We start from the raw sequence: 11,542 nt of genomic DNA, 5'->3' as shown, positions 1-11,542 counted from the left end.
TCCAATTCTGCCTTGTTGGCTTATTTATGTGTACGTATGTATTGCTGCTGTCTACTACTCCAAATTCCACCAATATGAGCTCAGTCACGCAACCTTTGCGTTAGTCCATCTTTGGCAATCAATCTCATTCAAAGTACTCCACTAGTCACTCAATTACTCAACTTTTTTCACTCCTTATCTCAACATAGTTTCACTTTTTCAATCAAAATAATATTAAAATTAAAAAGAATACATAACTTTGTGGGGATGGCATGCAAGTAATAGACAAGCGGATTATTATTTTTCAAAATTTAGATAAGATGTCTTAAAAAAAAATTTCTCACGTAATATTCAAATATGTTTTAAGAGAAATGATAGTTGCAGTCGTGAGTGTGCAAGCGCCGTGCAATCACTTTGAAAAAAGTGAATATATATAAGACTTATATGAAAAAAAAATTAATTTTTTAATAGTAGAACTCATTTTTTTTCAAAGCGACTGCACGACACTTACACACTCTGCGACTACATATAGCATTACTCATATTTTAAAGTGGGAGACATAATTTTTGTAAAAAACTTAAAACTTCATTTCCTCACATTTTTCAAGATTTTTTACATGAGTTTAGTTAGGAGTGTTAAAAAAATACCGGCGGTCCGGTACCGGTTTTATTTTTCTTAAAACCGGTCAAAATCGATCCGGTTCTAATTTTTCTTTTTTTAAAACCGGACCGGATCGGTTCATATATATATTATAATTTTTTTATATTGTATATAATTTTTATAAATAATATATAATTATATATAAAATAGTTTTGTATTATATGATAAATTACTAATTAATATAATATTAAATTTTAAAATCTTATATCACTATATATTATATTATACTATATATCACTATATTATATATTATAATAAATCACTATTATCTATAATGTAATATATCACTATAGTCTATAATACAATTATAATATATATTATAATATACTACAATATATTATCACTATAGTATTATATACTATAATATACTATTATATATATTATATAATATATAATATAGTGTATTAAAATAAAAAAAACCGGACCAAACCGGATTGGAATCGGTAAAATCGAAAGTACCAGTTTAGAGAGGTAACCAGTACGGAATCGGTTTTTGAAAATGTAAAATCGGTGCATATTGATTCGATCTCAAATTTTATCTAAAATAAGATCAACCTAGATCTGTTACACCCCTAAGTTTAGTGGTATAAATGAGTCAAGTTCAAGCTAGTAATAGTCCTTATTCATTTGACTTTTGTTTAAGCATGAGTCAAGCTGGAACTTTTCATCTAGTTGTATTTATGTTCATAAACAACTCATTTAATATTCGATTGATTCCAAACTTGTTTATGAGTTGCTTCATAGGTCGAGTTGAAGCTTTTCATCTAATTGTATTTATAGTCACGAACAACTAATTTAATATTTGATCGATTTCGAGCTTGTTTATAAGTCGCTTCATCTTGATAAAATAGATTATCTAATCTAAAAATTTTGATAAACATATTTTGACTTTTTACTAAAATCTTTAGAGAGTTACGTCTAAATAGATTATATTTAGAGTTCTGTTATATACAGACATTTTTGTATATTCTTTACGCACTCTACTAATATGATTGACTAAAGTAATTATCTTATATTAAAAAAAAGTTATGTGGCCAATGACATTAATAGAATACGCAATGAGTATATAAAAATAATTGTACATAGAATTTTTATTAGATTTATAAGGATTTAAGTAACTACTAGGAATGCGATTTTTTCATTTAATCAGTTATGTGAAGTCTTTATAAAGTTGAGGGAGAGTGTTTCGTCTCATCTATCAAATCAATTAAATTTAAAATCATTCTTACATTTTAAGGTGATATTTAGCTTATACATGTAGGCTTTTACCTCAATTGGATTATTCCTTGTCCCAAGCGGAGGGTATGCTTTTTCTCTGTCCCTTCCTATCATCGATCAGATGGATAAGCACTGGACTCATCCAAATATTACCACAAAAACGGAACAATGTAAACAAGTAAAAACAGAAAAAAAGAGTTGTTTAGTATGTTTATGTGAGGAAAAATATTTCAGACATAATAAGATTTTATAAAAGTATATTTATAAACTGAAGTAGCTCAATGTGATACGTTAGATTGTAAAATTATTTTAATTTTAAAATAGATCTAACCTATCACATGAAAACCGTACGTTTGGTTGGTAAATTATTTACTTGTATCAAATCTCTTAATATCTTTATATGACCCACAAGTCTAGAATAAGAGGCATTTCCCTCGTTACCTTAATTTGCAAGACATGGGACCGCAGAGCACTCCCTACTCTGTCTTCCGATATTTTTAAGAAAATGTATGGTTTCTCTTTCAAGATCCTGTGATGAAATATAAGATTCAATAAATGAATAATTACATTTGGCCAATTTTGCAGATTAAAATAAATTTAAGGGATTGATTTAAAAGTCATTTATTAAGAGTAATGTTACATATAGTTGTAGAGTGAGCAAACACTGTACAATCACTTTAAAAAAAGTGGAGTTCTTTATTACAAAATTAATTCTTTTTATATGAGTCTCGTATTTATTTATTTTTTTAAAGAGATTGTACAGTATGTACGCATTCTATGATTATAAATATTATTTCCCTTGATAAAAAAAGAAAAAGTTTAAAAAAACTCACTTTTTCCTAATGGAATTTACTTTTTTTACAAACAATATGTGCAAAACTTGTACAGTTGGGACTTGTTCTCGAGATTATTCTACTCCAAATTCTACCAATATGAGCTCAGTCACGCAACCTTTGTGTTGGTCCATCTTTGGCAATTAATTCAATTCAAACTCCACTCACTGAATTTCTCAACTATTTTCCAAACTTCATTCTATACAAAAAAAAAAAAAAAAAAAAAAAAAAAAAAAATTAAAAATACTTCGTTCGAATTAAAACTTTTTTCATTCCTTATCTCAACATAGTTTCACCATTTCAATTAAATTAATATTAAAAAAAAAAAGAATACATAACTAAAAAAAAAAAAAGTGGGGCGAGGTGGCAAGCAACAGGCACGTCGATTATTATTTTTCAAAATTCAAATGATGTCTTAAAAAAAAATATTTTTCATTTAATATTCAAATATATTTTGAATTGGGATCCATAATTTTTGTAAAAAACCAAAAAACTTCATTTCCTCACATTTTCAAGATCTTTACATGCAAACAAGAGTTTGGTAGGACAAACGAGTCGAGTTCAAGCGAGTAGTCTTTATTTGTTTGATTTTTATTTGAACATGAGTCAAGTTGGAGCTTTTCATCTTGTTGTATTTATGTCCATGAACAACTCGTTTAATATTCGATTGATTCCGAACTTGTTTATGAATTGTCGAGTTGAAGCTTTTCATCTAATTGTATTTATAGTCACGAACAATTACTTTAATATTCGATCGATTTCGAGTTTCATGTTTATATGTTGCTTCAACTTGATAAATTAGATTATCTAATCTACAAGTTTTGATAAACATGATATTTTGATGTTTTACTAAAATCTTTATCAAGTCACATATAAATAGATTATATTTATAAATATTTAAATAACATTTTACTACTAACTAGAACACGATTTTCTCATTTAATTAGTCACAACTATAATAACTAGTTTAGTAAACAAATCGAGCGAGCTGAATTTGTGTTTGACCAAATTGATCTTGAGTAACATTATTTTTAATTTACAGCCTTAAACAACGTTGCATTGGACTCTAACGCAAAGATCGAAGGCAAAAATAAAAGATTTCTTGTTTTCTCTCTCTCTCTCTCTTTTAATAAAAATGTCAATTTTTGAAATGGAAGGAAAAATTATAAGGGATTTATTATATATCAGTTACTATTCATTTTTATAATCCATATTTATAACTTTTTCATAGAGTATGAGGAGGTTGGGTGGGAGGCGGTGAAAAGTGGCTAATTTGAAAAAATTTTCAAATTATAATAATGCAGAAATTTCCTATATAACTAGCAGCCCATTGGTCACATTTCCCAGAGTCTTACTATCGAAGCCGAAGGTTCCTGCATTCCTGCTAACACACTGGTAAAGGCTAGTAAAGGAAGGGCGGGAGAGGGAGAGAGAAATATATCCTCCTCCAACTTCCTCTCTGTCTCCCTTGGTCTGTTTGACGCGTGTGAGGCTGTTTACAGTCTCTCTCGTGTTTGGCGAGCAGCAGTGCGTTTTTCAGCCTTTTTTTAGGTTTTTCTTGGCAGTGGTTTTCCCAGTTCAATCTACCATTTCTATGATCACTCTCCCTTTAAGTTTTTTTTTTTTTTTTTTTGGAAATAGTATTACTTGTTATTAAATCAGTCTCTTATAGCTGTTACATTCTCTACATATTCCATATTACTATTGCCTTTAAGTGTATCAACTAGATATCTGGCTGCTCAATCTCCAGGTACAAACAACTCAGATCGACTTGGGTCTGCCAAGATGCGGAGATTTTCAATCCCCATGATGGGTTTCATGCTATTATGCTACTTGGCAGCTCCTACTGAAGCAGTTTACGTGAAATACAAAGACCCAAAGCAGCCTCTGGGCACTAGAGTCAAAGACCTCATGAGACGCATGACTCTTGCCGAAAAGATTGGCCAAATGGTGCAGATTGAGCGCAGCGTTGCCAAGCCCGATGTGATGAAGAAGTACTTCATTGGTAACCAAATTTCACTCATGAACAATCTATATATATATATTTTTTTTACCCGTTCTGTTTCACTTGTACATGTACATGATCTATTTGTCAATATTAGCTGTTTTGTACACATGAATATGCGATTTTGAATTAATGTATGTGCAATATGTGATGGCCAGGGAGTGTTTTGAGTGGTGGAGGGAGTGTACCGACTCCGGAGGCCTCTGCCGAAACTTGGGTCAACCTGGTGAATGAGATCCAAAAGGGGTCTCTATCAACCCGCCTTGGGATACCGATGATTTACGGGATTGATGCTGTCCACGGTCATAACAACGTCTACAAGGCCACTATTTTCCCCCACAATGTTGGGCTCGGAGTGACCAGGCAAGTATAAACATGCATCTTGATACAGACAAGCCCTTTGGTTTAGTCCTAGTGTTTGTTGTAGAAAGGTGATTGTTGTAGAAAGATTACTTTTTGATTCAAGAATAATTCTTCTCATCAGTTATTTTTCACTACCCTACACTCTATGAAAAATACTATCACACTTTATAAAAAAAAACTGTCAAGTATAAAATGTGAGAGTGAATAGTGATTGATATATAGTAAATTCCTTTATTGAATTCCACGTACGTAGACACCAACTCATCATTTCACGGAAGTGTTTTTAAGTTTTGGAAAATTCTACCTTGTCCTCTAGGTTAGACTGTCAGTATATTTTGATATTTTTAAATGTTTTAAAAAAGTAGTTCTAATGAATTTGTATATTATTTTCATAAAAAATGTTTAAAAATATATTTAAAAAAAAAAGAAATGATCTAGAAGTAGCCAACGGTAAAAGCTGGACGGCCAACTAGCATGAACCTTAAGTTTTAGGTTTGATGGATATTTTGGAAAATGATTGGTTGCCCTCCAAATGTGCCCCTAAAAGTGCCCCATAGTGCCTCTTTTTAATGTTTAAAAAAGTTACTATAAAAAATATTTCATCTCGTATCATTTCATCATTATAATTTTTTTAAATTCTCATACAAAATATAATAAACAATTCAACTTTTTCAAATAGCAAAACATGAAATAATAATATTAAAAAATAATATTTTGAAAATATTTTATTCAACTTTCAACCTTCATCTAAAACCATTTCATCTCATCTCACCATCCAAACCTCACATCAGGAGCAATCTAACATCACCCTTTTACTATTAACACTTTTGTTCTTAGTCCATTTCAGAATTTCAGATCTTTTGTACCGTTAACAGTTTAAGTTTAAAGCCTTACCTCGAGATTTTACATGTCAAGTATTTTGTAATGATCGTCTACGGTTCGTTAATTGAAGAAAAGATGTTATGATACTGACTTGGATGGTGAATTACTGAGAAACTGGGAAGCTGGGATTACAAAACTCATGAATTTTGTTATCTTAAACATCAGAGGGTTGGAAGCAGATCTGATGCATTAAGGTTTTATTGGATAGTTCCTATGTGCTTTAAATCATCAGTAGTTCCGAGTTTCACTTATCTGGATTTATTGTGATATCATTCTTTCAGGGATCCTCAACTTGTCAAGAAGATTGGAGTTGCAACAGCCCTTGAAGTTAGAGCTACAGGAATTCCTTATGTTTTTGCTCCATGTATTGCGGTAAATACACATCATGAGTAACACTGATTCACCGCTGGGGCTCTTGCTATTGTATTTTATGTGTTTTTTTTTATATATATTTTTTAACACTTTTAAATATTTTTAAAAAATAAAAAAAAATAACAACATCATTAAAAAATACTTCTTTAATCACGAAAAAAAAATCCCAGCTGGAGTCCCCAGCAGGAAGACTAGTATTGTTCAATACACATTGGATAGGATTTTATTATTCGAAAATTCTCAAAAAAAGAAAAAAGAAAGAAAAAAAAAACTCTTAACGACTTATTCTAATAATTTTCATCTATATTTTTTTAACAGGTATGCAGGGACCCGAGATGGGGTCGGTGCTATGAAAGTTATAGTGAAGACCACAAAATTGTTCAAGCAATGACTGAGATCATACCCGGTTTGCAAGGAGATATTCCTGCAAAATCTCGAAAGGGTGTTCCCTTTGTTGGTGGAAAGTAAGATCCGTTTGATAAAACTGCATGCTGCTGTATTTTTGTTGATTAGCAGACACTGATGTTATTATTACAAATGTTTTCATTAGCATGTTTGCAACTTTAATAAATGCATGAGCTCCTAAATAGACCATATATACTTGAATACTATTACTGCAGAATGTCTTAAAAATTGATTTGCTCATACTTAAAAAAAAACGATTGTTGCATGTTGTATCTTGCCTTCTAGTGGTCTGCATTTTAATTAACCCGTTCAAGATTACATTATTTTTACTCATATGATCAATTTCTCTTTTCCCTTTTCCAGATGCAAAGCTCCAGTAACACATCTGTAAATTCATTGAGGAATTAACTTAGGGTACCCGGTCTGTTTGACTACTCAAGAATATTTCAAAATATCTGTGAATAATAGTGAAATGATTTGAGTTTAGATGTTTATTGAGTTTTGAAAAATGAGAGAGAAAATTTGAATAAAATTATTATAAAATTAAAATGTTGTTTAAATATAATTTTTTTTAATATAATTTTTTTTTTAAAATTTAAAAAAGTTTTATTGTTTTATGTGTTATATTTGATAGTTTGAAAAAGTTGTAATGATTAGATAATTAATTATTAGATGAAAAAGTTGAAAATTAAAAATTAAAAAATATTTTATATTTAAGTGATGTTTGGAAATGAAATATTTGATAATATCTAAAAATACCTAAAAATATTCTTATACACAAACGGGGCCTTAAAGTCTTTTGAAACTTCCATGCATTAATAACCAAAAAAATGTTTGCTTTGTCTAATTTGTTGTCTGTCAAAAGGGTTGAAAAACTTCCTGTGGTTATATTACTGTTTGTTCTTTGTTATGCATGAATCGCTGAGTAGGTGGGAGTGAACATCCTTTCTTTTGGATTCGGTTTCGTTTACTTTTACAAAATTTTTTATTTCATCCCATCTCATTTCATTTAATCATTACAATTTTTTAAAATTTAAAAAAAAAAAAACAATTCAAAATTTTTAAATTCTAAAATAAAAATAATATTTAAAAAATATATTCTAATAATATTTTATTCAATTTTTATCTTAACTCATCCCATCCCATTTACGAAAACAAATGAAAAATAAACTACAATATAAAGTTAGGTCCCCCAAGACCCTCCCATGTTCCAATTCGTTGCCTACTTCAGTCTATAATGTTGGGAGAACTGTTTGCTAATCTTGCACATTTGTCCCAAAACCTTGGTATGCTTGCAAAGCAAGAGCTTCACTTTGTTCTTATTGAAGGACCAGTTCGCCCTTTGTGTTGCTATAAACACCGTTTGAGGAAAGATTGGGTCTATTTAGGAACACAATTGTTCTCATATATTTACTATTCTTCATAAACTATTTTAATACTATTCACAGATCATCTGAGATACTCTTGGTATCTATTGACTAGTTCTTTAGATGATAGCAGCTGAGAATAAATACCTCACAAAATCATTCCAGTTCTAGATCAGCTTTCTAAATTAATATGCTACCGGGTTCTTTGTTGAGCATATCAAATGAACTGAAATTTGAAACCTGGCCGCAACAATTTCACTTGATTTATTGGTTATGGCTAGACAAAAGGTTGCGGCCTGTGCCAAGCACTTTGTGGGAGATGGCGGCACAACCAAAGGCATTGATGAGAATAATACTGTCATCAGTGCAAATGGATTGTTCAGTATTCACATGCCTGCTTACCCCAACTCCATCAGCAAGGGTGTTGCAACAGTCATGATATCGTACTCAAGCTGGAATGGGAAGAAGATGCATGCTAATGGTGATCTTGTCTCTGGGCTCCTAAAGGGAAAACTAAAGTTCAAGGTAACAAAAACCAATTCAACACTTAGTTTGATTGACAAATTGGTCAGCTGATATGAAACATTGAAGGTGCAAATGGTTGTGTTTCAGGGTTTTGTCATATCAGATTGGTATGGTATTGAAAAAATCGATGCTAACTATTCATACTCTGTTCAAGCTGGAGTTAGTGCTGGAATTGACATGGTCAGTCAACATTTAGTATTCAGTTCCTTGATCTCAAGCATGTGAGGGGGATTTATGTTTTTCTTTTTCTATTCTCAAATGTTTCTACCTATTTTGCAGATCATGGTCCCATTTAACTATACAGAGTTCATTGACGAGCTAACCAATCAGGTGAAGAACAATATTATCCCAATGAGCAGGATCGATGATGCTGTGAAGAGAATCTTGAGGGTTAAATTTATCATGGGACTCTTTGAGAATCCACTAGCTGATCTCAGTCTTGTCAGCCAACTCGGTAATAAGGTCTGTTCTCAAATTTATCTGCCTTAAGATCACTTGAATACTCTTCATCTGTGTTTTGTCAAATCCTTTTGGTGTCCTATAATCAAAAGTCTCACTTGGGCAGGAACATAGAGAATTGGCAAGGGAGGCTGTACGAAAATCACTTGTACTATTAAAGAATGGAAAATCTGCTGACAAGCCCTTGCTTCCCCTCCCCAAGAAAACGCTAAAGATACTAGTTGCAGGAAGTCATGCTGACAACTTGGGCTATCAATGCGGAGGCTTGACGATCACATGGCAGGGTCTTAGTGGCAATGATCTCACTATCGGTACGATTTGTAAATATCTATACATTCCGCATGCTTTTGTGTTTTTTGACAGAAGTAAGATTTTCTATTGGTGGGGTGTTCTGTTGTTTTTTGACAGAAGTAAGATTTTCTATTTGTGGGGTGTTTTGTTTTCCTTTTTGCCGGTGAAATCTGCGTTACAATAGAGGACATATTTGCATTAACAGGTACGACAATCCTAAATGCCGTAAAAAATGCAGTTGATCCTAGTACCCAGGTTGTCTACAGTGAGAACCCTGATGCAGGATTTGTAAAGTCCAACAAATTTTCAGTCGCCATTGTTGTCGTGGGTGAGCTCCCCTATGCAGAAATGCTTGGCGATAGCTTCAATCTAACTATACCAGAACCAGGGCCAAGCACTCTCAACAATGTGTGTGGGGCTGTCAAGTGCGTTGTGGTATTGATCTCTGGCCGCCCTGTTGTGATCCAACCCTACCTGGCAAAGATTGATGCACTTGTTGCTGCTTGGCTTCCTGGAACTGAAGGCCAAGGCGTTGCTGACATATTGTTCGGTGACTATGGATTCACTGGCAAGCTCGCTCGTACGTGGTTCAAGACAGTGGACCAGCTCCCGATGAATGTTGGTGACTCACATTATGATCCTCTATTTCCTTTTGGATTTGGCTTGACAACTAAAGCTGCCAACAACTAGGATTTTTAACGAGTCCCGTATGAAATTATCAACAAAGAAAACGAAGTTTATGTCTAGTTTATTTCTACAACTCGTCTTATCTAATATAATATAATCTAATCATTATAATTTTTTTAAATTCTTATACAAAATAAAATAAATAATTCAAAATTTTCAAATCTCAAAATAAAAATAATATTTTTAATAATATTTTATTTAATTTTTAATTTTAATTTCATCTTATCTCATCTGTAAAAATAAATGAGGCTTGTAGTCCAATCTTCTCTATCCAAGCTTCTCTTGTAGTGGTTGGTTTTTACCCACTTCCCACGGTCCCACCTATTTCCGTCGTATCTCTTGATTGCATCCAAAATTTAGTTGGATTGGTTGAATTGAAGACTGAATATTTAGGAATTGGTGATGGAGTATACCTAAATGGGGGCGTTCAGGGAATATGATTTTGCAATATTTTGAATGATGGCTCCGTTTTTAAGTTATAAATCAATGGAATGGATGAAACAATAAAGAAAATATAATGGAATGGAATGAAAAGAATGAAATCGTTGTGAAACATCAATTAATTATACTCGCATGTGCACGAATATTCAATAATTGATTCTTAGCAACTTATATTTAATTAATATATTCGTTATGAAATTTCAATTAATTCACAGCAACATATATTTATGATAATTGATTCTCTCGAACTTCTATATAATTATCTACAAATCAATCATGGAAGATATTATCGTTAAAACCATTTTTTAACCATATAAAAGATGATTTCATTTAAATTTTTAACCTAAATATGGACCGAGCATTCAATTAATGAAGATTATATTAGATCATGAGAAAAAAATGATTGAACTCATATTTATAAAATCCTAGTATCTCTATTAATTGATGTGAAGTAAGAACATGTAATCACTAAACATAAAATATTTGAGAAAAAATGACGTCTCATAAATAAAATTCCCCATCTTCGATGAAGTTTGATCTTCAACCTTAGTTTATAATGTAGCTCAACATAGTCATAAAAATAAAATTCGTAATCTAAACGTAATTAAATTAAATAAATTTTTTTTCAAGAAATATGAGGGGGTCCTTCACTTGCAGCTGGCTATGTTAATGTTTGAAAACAGTATACTTTTACTCATCCTCTGAAGCTCAACCCTACTTATAGGTATAACCTTTTAACCTAGTCCTTATGGTTTGCACTCTTCTCTTCATACACATGGAATTATAACATAAGACCTCAAACATCATAACATAAGCACTCTTCTCTTCTGTTAAGTCATTCACATCATATAATGAAACCCTAGTTTCCAAAACTTCGCTATCCAACCCTAATGACCAAAGTTTAACCTTTCAATTCTACTACCTGAAACCTCAAGTGGTCCACATCCCTTGGTTACAATACCCTTAAGAGACTCGTATCCAACTCTTTGGATCCACACATAGCCTCACTAAAGCTCCTACCCCCATACTTCTGAAGCCTTACTCTTAACCTAGCA

General features: G+C 31.8%; 1 protein-coding gene across 4 annotated transcripts; it reads left to right on the top strand.

The window, feature by feature from the left end:
- The first annotated feature begins 4,008 nt into the window (after positions 1–4,008).
- LOC121239219 (beta-glucosidase BoGH3B-like) lies at positions 4,009–10,111 on the top strand. Of its 4 annotated transcripts, none has more exons than XM_041136396.1 (10): positions 4,009–4,267; positions 4,463–4,695; positions 4,854–5,058; positions 6,222–6,312; positions 6,631–6,776; positions 8,366–8,609; positions 8,697–8,789; positions 8,889–9,071; positions 9,175–9,454; positions 9,500–9,628. In XM_041136396.1, exons 2-10 carry the CDS (start codon positions 4,476–4,478, stop codon positions 9,541–9,543), a joined length of 1,506 nt encoding a protein of 501 aa, XP_040992330.1. In that variant the 5' UTR covers positions 4,009–4,267; positions 4,463–4,475; the 3' UTR covers positions 9,544–9,628. The 4 variants fall into 4 exon arrangements, with proteins under 4 accessions (XP_040992330.1, XP_040992327.1, XP_040992326.1 ...); XM_041136393.1 differs by having other exon boundaries at positions 4,010–4,267; positions 9,175–9,379; positions 9,565–10,111; XM_041136392.1 differs by having other exon boundaries at positions 4,010–4,267; positions 9,175–9,379; positions 9,544–10,111.
- The last annotated feature ends 1,431 nt before the right edge of the window (positions 10,112–11,542 follow it).

The sequence above is a fragment of the Juglans microcarpa x Juglans regia genome, chromosome 7D (assembly GCF_004785595.1).
Source record: "Juglans microcarpa x Juglans regia isolate MS1-56 chromosome 7D, Jm3101_v1.0, whole genome shotgun sequence".
Taxonomy (NCBI): Eukaryota; Viridiplantae; Streptophyta; class Magnoliopsida; order Fagales; family Juglandaceae; genus Juglans; species Juglans microcarpa x Juglans regia.
The sequence above is the reverse complement of the archived record's forward strand: the minus strand, read 5'-3'. Positions and strand labels throughout refer to the sequence as shown.